This window comes from Oncorhynchus mykiss, chromosome 23 (genome assembly GCF_013265735.2).
Source record: "Oncorhynchus mykiss isolate Arlee chromosome 23, USDA_OmykA_1.1, whole genome shotgun sequence".
Lineage (NCBI taxonomy): Eukaryota > Metazoa > Chordata > Actinopteri > Salmoniformes > Salmonidae > Oncorhynchus > Oncorhynchus mykiss.
Window position 1 is genome coordinate 1,779,097 of NC_048587.1, and position 19,988 is coordinate 1,799,084.

The window sequence follows — 19,988 nt, forward strand, 5'->3', positions numbered from 1 at the left end:
CTAGTGATAATATTACATTATCCTAGTAGGTTACAGGCTACTAGTGATAATATTACATTATCCTAGTAGGTCACAGGCTACTAGTGATAATATATTACATTATCCTAGTAGGTCACAGGCTACTGGTGATAATATTAAGCAGAAGGATCCAATTAAAATGTTTTATTCCAACAAGTGGGAAGCCATTTTATCTCTTGACCCAATTAGACTGTTACCGCTTTATTTGATTTGTGTGATTGACCGACAGCGGGAGATAATAACTGTTCCTCTGTAATTGCTGCTTGGTGTTCGTTCATGCCCGGTCCCGGTCCCCTATCTCGTTATTTGATGGACAGTGAACTTGGCGAGGTTGGTGCGCGGGAGTTCACCGAGATGTCAGGGTCCGTGGTGTAGGGCACTGGCAGGTCAGCGTCAGCGCTTGGGAATGAGGAGAGATCCCCCTCCCGGCGTTGCAGAGCCTCTCCGGCCTCCAGCTAATCGCTGACGATGCGCCCCCCGACACAGACCTCATCTCTCTCAATCTCTTTCTCTGTTTCTCTCTCACACGCAGACAGAGAGGCGCGCGCGTAATAGCTATGCATTTTGTGGGACGGGAAGCACGAAAAACATCACCGGTGGCCATTTAAGTCAATGTCCTGGTCTATCTAAAGGAAATATATGATTCGTCACGGGTCAGATGGTGGTTTTATAGGCTATTAAAAAGGCACGTTTTAAAGACCACCTGTTTAAAAGAGTTAAATGATGTGTCCGTATGGACTGAATATACAGTGAGTGATGTACTCTTGAACTTCAGCTGACACCAGTGTGGACTAGAGTAAGGACATCATATCACGGAACTATTTCACACAATGTTCTTATTCACCGGGGGGTAGCTTTGTTTGAAATAACCTATATGCCCTCAAACGTGCAGTAAGGTAATGTCATAATACACGTCCTTCGGTGTCTTGGATATGCTATGTGGTTGAATTCTTAATCAGTAAATGTGCATTTAAACGCCTGAGAATATCCTTATATTTATGGGCTATTTCTCCTCAAGCTATTAGCATGGATTACTCCATACATAGTGAGGAGGTGAACTGCAGGGCAACGCTTCAGCACATCGGTGCGACCCGACAGAGAGAGAGAGAGAGAATGGGGGGACGGGAAATGTAGAACGTGTCGCTGTAAAATGTGGAGCCACGCCGTCTCCTGTTTGACTGGCTGAGTCGCCTGTCCGCTCCATGTTATAGCTGTCATAAACATGTTTAGCCTCCCAGTAACCTTGTTAACACCAAGACACATTTTGTTTTATTTCCCACCAACTGACCCAAGTTTGAACCCACTGCAAGCAAGATATCATTTTTTATAACAGAGGCCCTTCCACAGATACAGACAGAGCAGCGTCACCGACTGCAGAGGGAAACGGTAGTCAAGACAGACAACAGGTTAAAGTCTCATTCTAGATTAGACAAGTTTAACCAGGGTGCGCACTAGGTCACTGAACATCTCCAAGTCTCAAAAGAAAAACTTGTCAGTTTAGCCTCCAAACAACTGTCATTAATTCGTATAGCCTAATAAAATACAATATAAACAACTTGGTTATTCCAACTAAATGCTGGATTAAATCTTTCAGACGACTGTTTAATGATTTAATTTGACCACATTCAGCTTTAATGCATGAGTCGAACAAAGCAAAGACGTGTGTTGGAATTTAAAGGGGAATTTAAAGGGGGATTAAGGAAATTATTTAAATTCGGAACCAACAGCGCTAATTGAAATGTGTTGAAAGCTGTTCAATTAAGACCCGCCCCGGGCATTACATGCAGAACTCATCACATGTAATGAGGCTAAACTGCGGAATATTTGCAACAAAGGACCTTGGATGGTTCCTATTGTTAGAGGGACTTAACACCTTTTCAGAGTTAAATCCCTGATTGTGCGTCTCCAACAGGAGGTGGTATTAAAATGCGCCTGTAACAAATGGGGTTTTGGAGAAGCTGCTACTCCGTGGGCGGAGCGAGATGACACAACAATTAAAGATGAACTTTGTGTGAACTAATTTCTGTCGCCAAGCCAAGGTAACAGGAGGCCGAGACCTGGGGGAAAGGGTATAAAAAGGCCGTAGAAAACACCGACTTTCAGTAGCAAACAAACTCTTGCTCCACCTAAAAGTCCTCACACGTTTATAGTTGGTTTGGTTACGCGACTCGTTACGCGCACTAGTACAATGGCTTTGAACACGTTGGTGGCGACCCTTTTGTGCACGATTGTGCTTCCAATCTTTCTCTTTTTAGTCGCGGTGAAGTTATGGGAGGTTTATTTGATCCGTGGTCGGGATCCCAGCTGTCGAGCCCCTCTCCCTCCTGGGTCCATGGGCTTACCTTTCATTGGCGAGACGCTCCAACTCCTTCTCCAGGTAATTATAACACTTTTTTTCAAACTTAATAATAGTAATATTGTATAATATTAACCTGTTGGTGTATATGGTTTCCGTTGATAATAAACAAAGCATTTTTATTTATTCCTTTTATTGCAGAGGAGAAAGTTCCTGCGGATGAAACGGCAGAAGTATGGATCCATTTACAGAACGCATCTCTTTGGCAACCCCACGGTGCGCGTCATGGGAGCGAACAACGTCAGACAGATTCTGCTGGGTGAACACAAACTTGTCGCGGTGCAGTGGCCCGCTTCCGTCAGAACTATTTTGGGATCGGACACGCTCTCCAATATGCACGGGACCCAGCATAAAAACAAGAAGAAGGTGCGTTTATTTTTTTTTCATTAATACAAAATTTAAAATAGCAAATAAAATGTAGGATTTTACGCATAGATATTTGGCTAAAATCTGCACTTATTTAAAGTTTTATTTTAATGTCCCTCCCGTCTTAACGGAAAGTTGCTCCTGTATTTTAGGCTATAATGAGAGCGTTTTCCCGGGATGCCTTGGAACACTACATCCCGGTGATCCAGGAGGAGGTGAGGAGCGCCGTGAGGGAATGGCTCGAGAAGGACTCCTACGTTCTAGTCTACCCCGAGATGAAGCGCCTCATGTTCCGCATCGCCATGAGGATCCTCCTGGGCTTCGACCCGGACCAGATCAAGACCGACGAGCAGGAGCTGGTGGAGGCGTTCGAAGAGATGATCAAGAACCTTTTCTCCCTTCCGGTTGATGTCCCCTTCAGCGGCTTGTACCGGGTAAGTAGCGGTGCACTCAATTCTAATTCTATGACATTTTTAAACAACGTATTCAGAATATTGTCAGGGCCTAAATTAATGTTTAAAAAAATACATATTTTATCTACAGGGATTGAAAGCCCGAAATGTAATCCACTCCAAAATCGAGGAGAATATCCAGAAAAAAATAGACAGTGGTAAAGAGGTGAAACACAGAGACGCGCTACAACAGCTGATAGACATCAGTAGGAACAGTGACGAGCCGTTCAGCATGCAGGTAATATTCTATACATGTATCCCCATCTTCAACAACAGAGACGCTGGGGGCGGCAGGTAGCCTAGTGGTTAGAGTGGAGGGGCGGGGGGTAGCCTAGTGGTTAGAGTGGAGGGGCGCGGGTAGCCTAGTGGTTAGAGTGGGGGGGCGGCAGGTAGCCTAGTGGTTAGAGTGGGGGGGCGGCAGGTAGCCTAGTGGTTGGAGTGGAGGGGCGGCAGGTAGCCTAGTGGTTGGAGTGGAGGGACGGCAGGTAGCCTAGTGGTTAGAGTGGGGGGGCGGCAGGTAGCCTAGTGGTTGGAGTGGAGGGGCGGCAGGTAGCCTAGTGGTTGGAGTGGAGGGACGGCAGGTAGCCTAGTGGTTAGAGTGGAGGGGCGACAGGTAGCCTAGTGGTTAGAGTGGAGGGGCGGCAGGTAACCTAGTGGTTAGAGTGGAGGGGCGGCAGGTAACCTAGTGGTTGGAGTGGAGGGACGGCAGGTAGCCTAGTGGTTAGAGTGGAGGGGCGACAGGTAGCCTAGTGGTTAGAGTGGAGGGGCGGCAGGTAACCTAGTGGCTAGAGCGGAGGGGCCGGGCGGGTGGCCTAGTGGCTAGAGCGTAGGGGCCGGGCGGGTGGCCTAGTGGCTAGAGCGTAGGGGCCGGGCGGGTGGCCTAGTGGCTAGAGCGTAGGGGCCGGGCGGGTGGCCTAGTGGCTAGAGCGTAGGGGCCGGGCGGGTGGCCTAGTGGCTAGAGCGTAGGGGCCGGGCGGGTGGCCTAGTGGCTAGAGCGTAGGGGCCGGGCGGGTGGCCTAGTGGCTAGAGCGTAGGGGCCGGGCGGGTGGCCTAGTGGCTAGAGCGTAGGGGCCGGGCGGGTGGCCTAGTGGCTAGAGCGTAGGGGCCGGGCGGGTGGCCTAGTGGCTAGAGCGTAGGGGCCGGGCGGGTGGCCTAGTGGCTAGAGCGTAGGGGCCGGGCGGGTGGCCTAGTGGCTAGAGCGTAGGGGCCGGGCGGGTGGCCTAGTGGCTAGCGCGTAGGGGCCGGGCGGGTGGCCTAGTGGCTAGCGCGTAGGGGCCGGGCGGGTGGCCTAGTGGCTAGAGCGTAGGGGCCGGGCGGGTGGCCTAGTGGCTAGAGCGTAGGGGCCGGGCGGGTGGCCTAGTGGCTAGAGCGTAGGGCCAGTAACCAGCAGGTAGCCTAGTGGTTAGAGCGTGGGGGCGGCACGTAGCCTAGTGGCCAGAGCGTTGGGCCAGTAACCAGCAGGTAGCCTAGTGGTTAGAGCGTAGGGCCGGCACGTAGCCTAGTGGCCAGAGCGTTGGGCCAGTAACCAGCAGGTAGCCTAGTGGTTAGAGCGTTGGGGGAGGGCAGGTGGCCTAGTGGTTAGAGCGTTGGGCCAGTAACCAAATAAGAATTTGTTCTTAACTGACTTTCCTAGATAAATAAAGGTTAAGTAAAACACATTTATCAAGTTATTCTTCATGCATAAATAAACAGATGATAGATGTACATTTTAAACCAGCTGTGGTGCTCAGTGAGTAAAACAAAATAATTCTCTCTATCTGAAGGCAATTAAGGAGTCGGCCACAGAGCTTTTATTTGGAGGCCATGAGACCACTGCCAGTACAGCCACCTCACTGGTCATGTTCCTGGGACTCAACCCCGACACGCTCAACAAACTCAGACAAGAACTGCACCAGCAGGTAAGAACCCGTTATTTATAGCCGGGAATCATCAATTCAGTCAATCCATATTCATCCAGTCATTTACTAGGACATTGATAACGTCCTTTAGATCTCATTGGCTTATGGAATGATTGTGAAATAATACTCTGTCTCCGCTCTCTTTTGCTTTCTGTGTGTCTCGCTCTCTGTCTCGCTCTCTCTCCGCTCTCTCTCTCTGTGTCTCTGTCAGGAGGAACTAGGTGTGGATCTGCTGGGGCAGAATGTGAACATTGAGGTGTTGGAACAGTTAAAGTATACAGGCTGTGTCATCAAAGAGACCTTGAGGATAAACCCCCCTGTACCTGGAGGCTTCAGAGTGGTACTGAAGACATTCCAGCTCAATGTAAGTCCTCTTTTTTTTTTTTTTTACAGATGATTTGAATACAATACTAATCTGACGGGATAGTGACTGAAACTCCAGACCAGTTGTCTAACAGGGCTGTTCTATGTTTCCAGGGTTACCAGATCCCCAAAGGCTGGACCATGATCTACAGTATCTGTGACACCCACGACGTGGCCGACGTGTTCCCTAACAAAGAGGAGTTCAACCCGGAGCGGTTCATGGACAGATCCTCTGAGGACTCCTCGCGCTTCAACTACATCCCGTTCGGCGGCGGCTCCAGGATGTGTGTCGGGAAAGAGTTTGCCAAGGTTCTCCTGAAGATATTCCTGGTAGAGCTGACACTGCAATGTGACTGGACTCTATCGAACGGCCCCCCCACCATGAAGACCGGCCCTACGGTCTACCCCGTTGACAACCTGCCCACTGTGTTCAGCAGTTACAGCCGTACCTAGTGACAATAAAACACGCCTCCATATTAAAGCTATGAAATTGTAAATATAAAATATTGTAATGAGTTTTAGATTAAATGATTCATACTTGATGTGTGAAAATACAGAGTTGTGTATATTTTATGTTTTATAGAAACAAACGACACTCATTCCATTAAGGTGTCTGTACATTTTGTTATATAACTTTTCATTATTTATATTACACGTTGTTGTCTGGGTTTTATTTAATAAAAACATGTTTTTTACTTCCATGACATTTAGACCTGGTATTGTTGCGTCACAATTTCAGACTAAATCTAAACCAACATATCCTCGCCGTTTCCACTTTCCCTCACGGTCAGCAGACTGTCTAGTCAGGGTCAGGAGACCGACAGGCTCACGGTCAGTAAGACCAATAGACCTGTATAATAACAGGGGGCCTATGTAGGGGGCCATTTGGGACACAACCAGAGATATAGTGCCCTGTTACTGGTGAGGGCTTGATATTTCATGACCTGGAGTCAATGAGAATGTTCCTATCTGTATGTACCTGTCTGGGGCCCTCTTTAAACTGGACCCCTTTTTTTCAATTTTCACCTAAAATGACGTACCCAAATCTAACTGCCTGTAGCTCAGGACCTGAAGCAAGGGTATGCATATTCTTGGTACCAATTGAAAGGAAACACTTTGAAGATTGTGGAAATGAATGTAGGATAATATAACACATTAGATCTGGTGAAAGATAATACAAAGAAAAAAACAATTTATTTTCATTTTTTCTTGTACTCTGAAATGCAAGAGAAAGGCCATAATGTATTATTCCAGCCCAGGCGCAAAATAGATTTTGGCCACTAGATGGTATCAGTGTGACTCGGTCTCAACCTTTAAGTCTTTACTGAAGACTCATCTCTTCAGTGGGTCATATGATTGAGTGTAGTCTGGCCCAGGGGTGTGAAGGTGAACAGAAAGGCTCTGGAGCAACGAACCGAACTGGCTGTCTCTGCCTGGCCGGTTCCCCTCTCTCCACTGGGATTCTCTGCCTCTAACCCTATTACAGGGGCTGAGTCACTGGCTTACTGGTGCTCTTTCATGTCGTCCCTAGGAGGGGTGCGTCACTTGAGTGGGTTGAGTCGCTGACGTGGTCTTCCTGTCTGGGTTGGCAAGACCCCCTTGGGTTGTGCCGTGGCGGAGATCTTTGTGGGCTATACTCGGCCTTGTCTCAGGATGGTAAATTGGTGGTTGAAGATATCCCAAAAGTGGTGTGGGGGCTGTGCTTTGGCAAAGTGGGTGGGGTTATATCCTGCCTGTTTGGCCCTGTCCGGGGGTGTCATTGGATGGGGCTACGGTGTCTCCTGACTCCTCCTGTCTCAGCCTCCAGTATTTATGTTGCAGTAGTTTGTGTCTGGGGGCTAGGGTCAGTCTGTTATATCTGGAGTACTTTTCCTGTCTTATCCAGTGTCCTGTGTGAATTTAAGTATGCTCTCTCTAATTCTCTCTTTCTTTCTTTCTCTCGGAGGACCTGAGCCCTAGGACCATGCCTCAGGACTACCTGGCATGATGACTCCTTGCTGTCCCCAGCCCACCTGGCCGTGCTGCTGCTCCAGTTTTAACTGTTCTGCCTGCGGCTATGGAACCCTGACCTGTTCTCAGGACGTGCTACCTGTCCCAGGCCTGCTGTTTTCAACTCTCTAGAGACAGCAGGAGCGGTAGAGATACTCTCAATGATCGGCTATGAAAAGCCAACTGACATTTACTCCTGAGGTGCTGACTTGTTGCACCCTCGACAACTACTGTGATTATTATTATTTGACCATGCTGGTCATTTATGAACATTTGAACATCTTGGCCATGTTGATATATCAGCTGATGTAATAAGGGCAATATAAATACATTTGATTTGCAAAGTTTTTTAGACTGTTCCAATGAACTGTTGTATCAAGACTGCCCAAATGTGCCTAATTGGTTTAATAATACATTTTCAAGTACATAACTGTGCACCTTCCTCAAACAATAGCATGGTATTAGTTCACTGTAATTGCTACTGTAAATTAGACAGTGCAGTTAGATTAACAAGAATGTAATCTTTCTGCCAATATCAGATATGTCTATGTCCTGGGAAATGTTCTTGTTACTTACAACCTCATGCTAATCGCATTAGCCTACGTTAGTTCAACCTCATGCTAATCGCATTAGCCTACGTTAGTTCAACCTCATGCTAATCGCATTAGCCTACGTTAGTTCAACCTCATGCTAATCGCATTAGCCTACGTTAGTTCAACCTCATGCTAATCGCATTAGCCTACGTTAGTTCAACCTCATGCTAATCGCATTAGCCTACGTTAGTTCAACCTCATGCTAATCGCATTAGCCTACGTTAGTTCAAACGTCCTGCGGGGGATCCACCGGTCGTGCATTAACCTCCTGGCCAATCACATCAGACTTTTAATCCCCTGGCCATTTGTCATGGGTCCTCAGATCCTCAAAAAGTTCTACAGCTGCACCATGCTGACTGGTTGCATCACCGCTTGGTATGGCAACTGCTCGGCATCCGACCACAAGGCACTACAGAGGGTACGGCCCAGTACATCACTGGGGCCAAGCTTCCTGCCATCCAGGACCTCTATACTAGGTGGTATCAGAGGAAGGTCCATTAAATCATTAAAGACTCCAGTCACCCTAGTAATAGACTCTCTGCTACCGCACGGTAAGCGGTACCGGAGCACCAAGTCAAGAACCAAAAGGCTCCTTAACGGCTTCTACCCCCAAGCCATTAGACTGATGAACAGCTTCTAACCCCAAGCCATTAGAATGATGAACAGCTTTTACCCCCAAGCCATTAGACTGATGAACAGCTTCTACCCCCAAGCCATCAGACTACTGAACAGCTTCTACCCCCAAGCTATCAGACTGCTGAACAGCTTCTACCCCCAAGCCATTAGACTGATGAACAGCTTCTACCCCCAAGCCATCAGACTACTGAACAGCTTCTACCCCCAAGCCATTAGACTGATGAACAGCTTCTACCCCCAAGCCATTAGACTGATGAACAGCTTCTACCCCCAAGCCATCAGACTGCTGAACAGCTTCTACCCCCAAGCCATTAGACTGCTAAACAGCTTCTACCCCCAAGCCATTAGACTGATGAACAGTTTCTACCCCCAAGCCATCAGACTACTGAACAGCTTCTACCCCCAAGCCATTAGACTGCTGAACAGCTTCTACCCCCAAGCCATTAGACTACTGAACAGCTTCTACCCCCAAGCCATTAGACTGCTGAACAGCTTCTACCCCAAGGCATCAGACTGCTGAACAGCTTCTACCCCCAAGCCATTAGACTGCTGAACAGCTTCTACCTCCAAGCCATTAGACTGCTAAACAGTTCATCAAATGGCCACCCAGACTATTTGCATTGACCTCCTTTTTTACATTCCTGCCACTCTCAGTTTATTATCTATGCATAGTCACGTCACCCCTACCTACATGTACAAATTACCTTGACTAACCTGTACCCCTGCACACTGACTCTGTACCGGTACCTCCTGTATATAGCCTCGTTATTGTTATTTTTATTGTGTTACTTTAATTTATTTAATTTAGCATTTATTCATTTAGCATAGATTTTTTAAAACTTACTTAAAAAAAAACATCTGCATTGTTGGCTAAGGGTTGTAAGGATTTCACAGTAAGGTATTCAGCGACTAGATTAGATTTGATATCAGACTCCCCCCCCAGCCAATCATCTCAGCGCCCCAGCTCTCATTGGGATGGCCCATTGGCAGCCCATTGCTGTTATTCATAATCAGAGAGGCTTTTCTCAGGTCCCAACAGGTCACACAGAGTTCAGTGATCTGGGGAAGCAGTCCACCTTAAAGAGACAGGAAGCAGGCTTGACTGCCTTAAAGAGACAGGAAGCGGGCTTGACTGCTTTAAAGAGACAGGAAGCAGGCCGCCTTAAAGAGACAGGAAGCAGGCTTGACTGCTTTAAAGAGACAGGAAGCAGGCCGCCTTAAAGAGACAGGAAGCAGGCTTGACTGCTTTAAAGAGACAGGAAGCAGGCCGCCTTAAAGAGACAGGAAGCAGGCTTGACTGCTTTAAAGAGACAGGAAGCAGGCCGCCTTAAAGAGACAGGAAGCAGGCCGCCTTAAAGAGACAGGAAACAGGCCGCCTTAAAGAGACAGGAAGCAGGCCGCCTTAAAGAGACAGGAAACAGGCCGCCTTAAAGAGACAGGAAGCAGGCTTGACTGCTTTAAAGAGACAGGAAGCAGGCCGCCTTAAAGAGACAGGAAGCAGGCTTGACTGCTTTAAAGAGACAGGAAGCAGGCCTCCTTAAAGAGACAGGAAGCAGGCCGCCTTAAAGAGACAGGAAACAGGCCGCCTTAAAGAGACAGGAAGCAGGCCGCCTTAAAGAGACAGGAAACATGCCGCCTTAAAGAGACAGGAAGCAGGCCGCCTTAAAGAGACATGAAGCAGGCCGCCTTAAAGAGACAGGAAGCAGCTAGAATTGAACATATTCTGTTGCTGTTTGAACGAGCATCACTTTGTGACATCATACTGAATGACGCTGTATTTCAACCATATGATACTGTATAAAAAGACCGAATGCAAAACAGAAAGAAGGCATTTTGTTGAGTAGGAAAAGGATTTACAGTAGCAGCTAGCGGGTCAGGCTTAGGGATGGAAGTAGAGAGTGACGCTGGAGCCCGAGATGTCGACGTCACTAAACATCATATTAGCTTCCAAACTCCACCACAGTTGATATGACAATGACTCTAGCTGATAATGGTTCTGAATGAGAGAGATGACTGGTATATTCCAAAATGTCTGAGTTCATCGCAACATACTCTGGTAAAGTGTAGAATACCTTGGAAACGGAAATGTATTGAAGTGGATACTGGAGCAAATGAAAGTGTCTTTGTTCATCATATTGAATATAGTCATTGTCCTTTATGTATTCTGCAGTATTTGGACAAGAAATAAGCTTGAGGAGTCACCCTGATGGGAAGGCCTCACCCCGATACAGTTCCACTCCTGTCTCTCTTCACAGTCACCCTGATGGGAAGGCCTCACCCCGATACAGTTCCACTCCTGTCTCTCTTCACAGTCACCCTGATGGGAAGGCCTCACCCCGATACAGTTCCACTCCTGTCTCTCTTCACAGTCACCCTGATGGGAAGGCCTCACCCCGATACAGTTCCACTCCTGTCTCTCTTCACAGTCACCCTGATGGGAAGGCCTCACCCCGATACAGTTCCACTCCTGTCTCTCTTCACAGTCACCCTGATGGGAAGGCCTCACCCCGATACAGTTCCACTCCTGTCTCTCTTCACAGTCACCCTGATGGGAAGGCCTCACCCCGATACAGTTCCACTCCTGTCTCTCTTCACAGTCACCCTGATGGGAAGGCCTCACCCCGATACAGTTCCACTCCTGTCTCTCTTCACAGTCACCCTGATGGGAAGGCCTCACACCGATACAGTTCCACTCCTGTCTCTCTTCACAGTCACCCTGATGGGAAGGCCTCACCCCGATACAGTTCCACTCCTGTCTCTCTTCACAGTCACCCTGATGGGAAGGCCTCACCCCGATACAGTTCCACTCCTGTCTCTCTTCACAGTCACCCTGATGGGAAGGCCTCACCCCGATACAGTTCCACTCCTGTCTCTCTTCACAGTCACCCTGATGGGAAGGCCTCACCCCGATACAGTTCCACTCCTGTCTCTCTTCACAGTCACCCTGATGGGAAGGCCTCACCCCGATACAGTTCCACTCCTGTCTCTCTTCACAGTCACCCTGATGGGAAGGCCTCACACCGATACAGTTCCACTCCTGTCTCTCTTCACAGTCACCCTGATGGGAAGGCCTCACCCCGATACAGTTCCACTCCTGTCTCTCTTCACAGTCACCCTGATGGGAAGGCCTCACCCCGATACAGTTCCACTCCTGTCTCTCTTCACAGTCACCCTGATGGGAAGGCCTCACCCCGATACAGTTCCACTCCTGTCTCTCTTCACAGTCACCCTGATGGGAAGGCCTCACCCCGATACAGTTCCACTCCTGTCTCTCTTCACAGTCACCCTGATGGGAAGGCCTCACCCCGATACAGTTCCACTCCTGTCTCTCTTCACAGTCACCCTGATGGGAAGGCCTCACACCGATACAGTTCCACTCCTGTCTCTCTTCACAGTCACCCTGATGGGAAGGCCTCACCCCGATACAGTTCCACTCCTGTCTCTCTTCACAGTCACCCTGATGGGAAGGCCTCACCCCGATACAGTTCCACTCCTGTCTCTCTTCACAGTCACCCTGATGGGAAGGCCTCACCCCGATACAGTTCCACTCCTGTCTCTCTTCACAGTCACCCTGATGGGAAGGCCTCACCCCGATACAGTTCCACTCCTGTCTCTCTTCACAGTCACCCTGATGGGAAGGCCTCACCCCGATACAGTTCCACTCCTGTCTCTCTTCACAGTCACCCTGATGGGAAGGCCTCACCCCGATACAGTTCCACTCCTGTCTCTCTTCACAGTCACCCTGATGGGAAGGCCTCACCCCGATACAGTTCCACTCCTGTCTCTCTTCACAGTCACCCTGATGGGAAGGCCTCACCCCGATACAGTTCCACTCCTGTCTCTCTTCACAGTCACCCTGATGGGAAGGCCTCACCCCGATACAGTTCCACTCCTGTCTCTCTTCACAGTCACCCTGATGGGAAGGCCTCACCCCGATACAGTTCCACTCCTGTCTCTCTTCACAGTCACCCTGATGGGAAGGCCTCACCCCGATACAGTTCCACTCCTGTCTCTCTTCACAGTCACCCTGATGGGAAGGCCTCACACCGATACAGTTCCACTCCTGTCTCTCTTCACAGTCACCCTGATGGGAAGGCCTCACCCCGATACAGTTCCACTCCTGTCTCTCTTCACAGTCACCCTGATGGGAAGGCCTCACCCCGATACAGTTCCACTCCTGTCTCTCTTCACAGTCACCCTGATGGGAAGGCCTCACCCCGATACAGTTCCACTCCTGTCTCTCTTCACAGTCACCCTGATGGGAAGGCCTCACCCCGATACAGTTCCACTCCTGTCTCTCTTCACAGTCACCCTGATGGGAAGGCCTCACCCCGATACAGTTCCACTCCTGTCTCTCTTCACAGTCACCCTGATGGGAAGGCCTCACCCCGATACAGTTCCACTCCTGTCTCTCTTCACAGTCACCCTGATGGGAAGGCCTCACCCCGATACAGTTCCACTCCTGTCTCTCTTCACAGTCACCCTGATGGGAAGGCCTCACCCCGATACAGTTCCACTCCTGTCTCTCTTCACAGTCACCCTGATGGGAAGGCCTCACCCCGATACAGTTCCACTCCTGTCTCTCTTCACAGTCACCCTGATGGGAAGGCCTCACCCCGATACAGTTCCACTCCTGTCTCTCTTCACAGTCACCCTGATGGGAAGGCCTCACCCCGATACAGTTCCACTCCTGTCTCTCTTCATAGTCACCCTGATGGGAAGGCCACACCCCGATACAGTTCCACTCCTGTCTCTCTTCACACCCTGCAGGACCTGAAGCAAGGATATGCATATTCTTGGTACCATTTGAAAGGAAATACTTTGAAGTTTGTGGAAATGTGAAAGGAACGTAGGAGAACATAACACAATAGATCTGGTAAAACACAATACAGAGAAAACAACAACAATTGTTTTGTTTTTGTACCATCATCTTTGAAAAGGCAGCAATGTATGTGCAAAGTTTTAGACTGATCCAATGAACCATTGCATTGCTGTTTAAAATGTTGTATCAAGCAGCTAGGGTGGCCGGGTGGCTGGGTGGCTCGGGGGCTGGGGGGCTCAGGGGCTGGGTGCCTGGGAGCAGCCAGGGTGGCTGGGTGGCTCGGGGGCTGGGGGCTAGGGGGCTGGGGGGCTCGGTGGGTGGGGGGCTGGGTGGCTGAGGTGAGAGGATATAACACGTCCCTGACACCTTGGTGAAAGAGAAGAGGTCTTTTGAAGCATATTGTTCTGACCGGCTCTTGACCGACCCAATAATAGTTTAATGGTTCTGACCGGCTCTTGACCGACCCAATAATAGTTTAATGGTTCTGACCGGCTCTTGACCGACCCAATAATAGTTTAATGGTTCTGACCGGCTCCTGACCGACTGGCCCAATAACAATTTCATTGTCTTGCCAAGACAGGAAGGAGCTAGCTAGCGTTACCCTAACCATGAAAGGGACCAGTGTTGTTTAAAACCTCCATCAGGAGCTGTTAACAGACTAGTAAAACACACCAACACAGTAAACCAGAGGAGATCTGGGATGGCAGGGAGGCGTTTGGTCAGTCAAGCCAAGTTATTAAACAGTTCGTGGTTGATACCTCTACATTCGTCATTAGGAGGTATGAAATGCCATGTTAAGCTACTACATGTATTGTACTATTAATAAAGCTAGTTTATATATTGAATATTCAGCACCCCCCACCCATCAACTCAGAAGGACATAGGAAAAATAATAAACTCATAACACTGCAACTAAACATGCAGTAGTTTTCACCTTCAGAGGATGCTGATCCAAAGCCTGTATCAATTTTATACGACCATCTCTGGCTGACTGCCTGGCTAGCCTAGGCTCCAATCCCCCTGAAGTAGCCTAGGCTCCAATCCCCCTGAAGTAGCCTCGGTTCCAGTCCCCCTGAAGTAGCCTAGGCTCCAATCCCCCTGAAGTAGCCTAGGCTCCAATCTCCCTGAAGTAGCCTAGGCTCCAATCTCCCTGAAGTAGCCTAGGCTCCAATCCCCCTGAAGTAGCCTAGGCTACAATCCCCCTGAAGTAGCCTAGGCTACAATCCCATTGAAGTAGCCTAGGCTACAATCCCCCTGAAATAGCCTAGGCTCCAGTCCCCCAGAACAGAGGGCTCCAGTCCCCCTGAAATAGCCTAGGCTCCAGTCCCCCAGAACAGAGGGCTCCAATCCCCCAGAGCAGAGGGCTCCAGTCCCCCTGAAATAGCCTAGGCCCCAGTCCCCCAGAACAGAGGGCTCCAGTCCCCCTGAAATAGCCTAGGCTCCAGTCCCCCAGAACAGAGGGCTCCAGTCCCCCTGAAATAGCCTAGGCTCAAGTCCCCCAGAACAGAGGGCTCCAGTCCCCCTGAAATAGCCTAGGCCCCAGTCCCCCAGAGCAGAGGGCTCCAGTCCCCCTGAAATAACCTAGGCTCCAGTCCCCCAGAACAGAGGGCTCCAGTCCTCCTGAAATAGCCTAGGCTCCAGTCCCCCTGAAATAGCCTAGGCTCCAGTCCCCCAGAACAGAGGGCTCCAGTCCCCCAGAAATAGCCTAGGCTCCAGTCCCCCAGAACAGAGGGCTCCAGTCCCCCAGAGCAGAGGGCTTGAATGCCCCTGAAGTAGCCTAGGGCCTGCTGTCCTCTTCACCTCTCTCTCAGTCATCTGGCCTGCACTTGAACTCCGTTAAACTTTGTTCCACCCCTCCAGCCCTCCAGCCCTCTACCCCTCCTTAATAAAGTATTTATCAGCAAAGTTAGTGCTAGCGGGAGCTGCCTCCTGTAGGGGTGGGAGGGAGACCAGAGGTGACAGATCATAGCCTGAATGTAACAGGGAGGGGCAGTTCCTCTTACTGCTCTGTATTCAAGTACCATGTTCTTGTAGTGGAGTGTGTGGAGGAGCGGGGTGATATGGGAGGACTTGGGAAGGTTGAACACCAGGTGGGCTGCAAGCATGCTAGATAAGTTGCAGGGGTTTGATAGCACAAGTAGTGAGCTCAGCCAACAGCTGGTTGCAGTAGTCCAGACGGGAGATGACAAGTGCCTGGATTAGGACCTGCACCACTTCCTGTGTGAGGTAGGGTCGTCCTCTACAGATGTTCCACTTCCTGTGTGAGGTAGGGTCGTAGTCTACAGATATTCCACTTCCTGTGTGAGGTAAGGTCGTACTCTACAGATGTTCCACTTCCTGTGTGAGGTAGGGTCGTACTCTACAGATGTTCCACTTCCTGTGTGATGTAAGGTCCTACACTACGGTTGTAGAGCATGCACCTGCAGGAGCATGTCACTGCTTTGATGTTTGCAGAGAATGACAGGGTGTTGTCCAGGGTCACGCCAAGGTTCTTTGCACTCTGGTAGGGGGACACAGTTGTCAACCCGTGATGGAGAGGGCTTGGAGCGGGCAGGCCGAGGTAGGCTTGAAGTGGTGGGCCAACATCCAAGCTAAGATATCTGCCAGGCATGCAGAGATGCGTGTCGCCACCTGGGTGTCAGAAGGAGGAAGGAGAAAAGTAGTTGAGTGTCATCCGCATAGCAATGATAGGAGAGACCATGTGAGGATATGACGGAGCTGAGTGACTTGGTGTAGAGAGAGAAGAGGAGAGGACCTAGAACCGAGCCCTGGGGGACACCAGTAGTAAGAGTTGTTCAGACACAGATCCTCTCCTTGTCACGTGGTATGAATGGCCTGCGAGGTAGGATGAAATCCAAGAGTGTACATAGCCCAAGATGCCCAGCCCTGAGAGGGTGGAGAGGAGGATCTGATAGTGTAAGAGGAGAGCAGTCTTGGTTGAGTGACCTGTCTTGAAGCCTGACTGGTTAGGGGTCCAGAAGATCCTCTGTAACACAGAGGAGAGCAGTATTGGTTAAGTGACCCGTCTTGAGGCCTGACTGGTTAGGGTCCAGAAGATCCTCTGTGACACAGAGGAGAGCAGTTTTGGTTGAGTGACCTGTCTTGAAGCCTGACTGGTTAGGGTCCAGAAGATCCTCTGTAACACAGAGGAGAGCAGTCTTGGTTGAGTGACCTGTCTTGAAGCCTGACTGGTTAGGGTCCAGAAGATCCTCTGTGACACAGAGGAGAGCAGTCTTGGTTGAGTGACCCGTCTTGAGGCCTGACTGGTTAGGGTCCAGAAGATCGTTCTGAGAGAGTTGGTCAGAGATGCTCAAGTGTTTTGGAAAGAAAAGAAAGAATGGATACCGGACTGTAGTTTTAGACATCAGATGAGTCGAGTTTTGGTTTCTTGAGAGAAATTGCCAAGAAACAGAAGATCTTTTACAAAGCTGTGTACTGCTACCTTCACAGAACAGTGCAAACTGGCTCTAACCAGAATAGAAAGAGGAGTTGGAGGCCCCGGCGCACAACTGAGCAAGAGGGCAAATACATTAGAGTGTCTAGTTTGAGAAACAGACGCCTCACAAGGACCTCAACTGGCAGATTCATTAAATAGTACCCGCAAAACACCAGTCTCAATGTCAACAGTGAAGAGGCGACTCCGGGATGCTGGCCTTCTAGGCAGAGTTGCAAAGAAAAAGCCATATCTCAGACTGGCCAATAAAAAGAAAAGATTTAGATGGGCAAAGAACACAGACACCGGACAGAGGAACAGCTAACCATCCTAAAATGTAAGAAATTATGTAGTGTGTTTTGATTTAACAGTAACATTAAACTATCATATTTGGTTCTGTTATTTAGAATACTAATGAATCATTGATTGTGTGATCTTCCAAGACATTCATTTAGCTTTGATCTAACTTTACTAAACCAGCACCAAGTGTCAGAGTGATGCTGAGGCAGCACTACACCCCTGCTCCTGCTGCACCGAATCAAGCGCACCTCGGCTATATGTGTCTATATATAGGCAGCACTACACCCCTGCTCCTGCTGCACCGAACCAAGCGCACCTCGGCTATATGTATATATAGGCTGCACCACATCCCTGCTCCTGCTGCACCGAACCAAGCGCACCTCGGCTATATGTGTATATATAGGCAGCACTACACCACTGCTCCTGCTGCACCGAACCAAACGCACCTCGGCAATATGTATATATATATAGGCAGCACTACATCACTGCTCCTGCTGCACCGAACCAAACGCACCTCGGTAATATGTGTATATATAGGCAGCACTACACCCCTGTTCCTGCTGCACCGAACCAAACGCACCTCGGCAATATGTATATAGGCAGCACTACATCCCTGCTCCTGCTGCACCGAACCAAACGCACCTCGGCAATATGTATATAGGCAGCACTACATCCCTGCTCCTTCTGCACCGAACTAAACGCACCTCGGCTATATGTATATATAGGCAGCACTACACCCCTGCTCCTGCTGCACCGAACCAAACGCACCTCGGCTATATGCCTCGATCACACCTACAGCGTCGTTGCACAAAATGGTACACAGCATCATGTGGATACGTCGGCAACAAAAAGTTCAACATTCACCTTCTGCTCCCGTTTCTGTGAAGCCGTCTAGCCAAACAGTTTGAAGCAAGCGTATGATAGATCCAACGTAGGCACCACGGAGAACGCACTTCAACTGCCTCTGCAATGCTGCAAGACAAACGCAGTGTTCCATTGGAACTCAACGCACTTCTGGTGTACCAAAATGCAACGACGCTGTCGGTGTGATCGAGACGTTAGGCTACCACATCCTTATGATATACAATATCTTTTCATAAGCGCAATGTGACTGCGAGAGACAGGTCGGAATGTCTGATGGAAAAATAGGATCAAATCAACTGTTTTTTTTTCTTCAAAATTAGTGGTGTTTGAATTTGTTGCTAAAATGCGGGACAAAGATAATTTTGTCTCTTTGTCCTGCATTTTAGCAACAAATTCAAACACCACTAATTTTGAAGAAAAAAAAACTGTTGATTTGATCCTATTTTTCCGTAAATGCGGGATGTCGAACACAATCCAGGACATGTGGTCACCCTACCTAGCCCTAAGGCAAGCAGTACCTAGCCCCAAGGCAAGCAGTACCTAGCACCAAGGCAAGCAGTACCTAGCGCCAAGGCAAGCAGTACCTAGCCCCAAGGCAAGCAGTACCGATGCACCAAGGCAAGCAGTACCGATGCACCAAGGCAAGCAGTACCTAGCGCCAAGGCAAGCAGTACCGATGCCCCAAGGCAAGCAGTACCGATGCACCAAGGCAAGCAGTACCGATGCACCAAGGCAAGCAGTACCGATGCGCCAAGGCAAGCAGTACCTAGCACCAAGGCAAGCAGTACCGATGCACCAAGGCAAGCAGTACCGATGCGCCAAGGCAAGCAGTACCTAGCGCCAAGGCAAGCAGTACCGATGCGCCAATGCAAGCAGTACCGATGCCCCAAGGCAAGCAGTACCGATGCCCCAAGGCAAGCAGTACCTAGCGCCAAGGCAAGCAGTACCTAGCGCCAAGGCAAGCAGTACCGATGCCCCAAGGCAAGCAGTACCTAGCCCCAAGGCAAGCAGTACCAATGCCCCAAGGCAAGCCGTACCGATGCGCCAAGGCAAGCAGTACCTAGCGCCAAGGCAAGCAGTACCGATGCGCCAAGGCAAGCAGTACCGATGCCCCAAGGCAAGCAGTACCGATGCCCCAAGGCAAGCAGTACCTAGCGCCAAGGCAAGCAGTACCTAGCGCCAAGGCAAGCAGTACCGATGCCCCAAGGCAAGCAGTACCTAGCCCCAAGGCAAGCAGTACCAATGCCCCAAGGCAAGCAGTACCGATGCCCCAAGGCAAGCAGTACCGATGCCCCAAGGCAAGCAGTACCGATGCCCCAAGGCAAGCAGTACCGATGCACCAAGGCAAGCAGTACCGATGCCCCAAGGCAAGCAGTACCTAGCGCCAAGGCAAGCAGTAATGATGACCCAAGGCAAGCAGTACCTAGCCCCAAGGCAAGCAGTACCTAGCCCCAAGGCAAGCAGTACCGATGCCCCAAGGCAAGCAGTACCTAGCGCCAAGGCAAGCAGTACCGATGCCCCAAGGCAAGCAGTACCTAGCGCCAAGGCAAGCAGTACCTAGCCCCAAGGCAAGCAGAACCTAGCGCCAAGGCAAGCAGTACCGATGCCCCAAGGCAAGCAGTACCGATGCACCAAGGCAAGCAGTACCGATGCGCCAAGGCAAGCAGTACCGATGCGCCAAGGCAAGCAGTACCTAGCGCCAAGGCAAGCAGTACCGATGCCCCAAGGCAAGCAGTACCTAGCGCCAAGGCAAGCAGTACCTAGCCCCAAGGCAAGCAGTACCTAGCGCCAAGGCAAGCAGTACCTAGCGCCAAGGCAAGCAGTACCGATGCCCCAAGGCAAGCAGTACCTAGCACCAAGGCAAGCAGTACCGATGCACCAAGGCAAGCAGTACCGAT

General features: G+C 49.9%; 1 protein-coding gene across 1 annotated transcript; it reads left to right on the plus strand.

Moving 5' to 3' along the window:
- Positions 1-1,860: 1,860 nt before the first annotated feature.
- Positions 1,861-6,157, plus strand: LOC110513647 (cytochrome P450 26A1-like). Its single transcript, XM_036960501.1, has 7 exons — positions 1,861-2,395; positions 2,516-2,740; positions 2,893-3,174; positions 3,284-3,430; positions 4,956-5,090; positions 5,302-5,454; positions 5,568-6,157. Exons 1-7 carry the CDS (start codon positions 2,207-2,209, stop codon positions 5,904-5,906), a joined length of 1,470 nt encoding a protein of 489 aa, XP_036816396.1. The 5' UTR covers positions 1,861-2,206; the 3' UTR covers positions 5,907-6,157.
- The last annotated feature ends 13,831 nt before the right edge of the window (positions 6,158-19,988 follow it).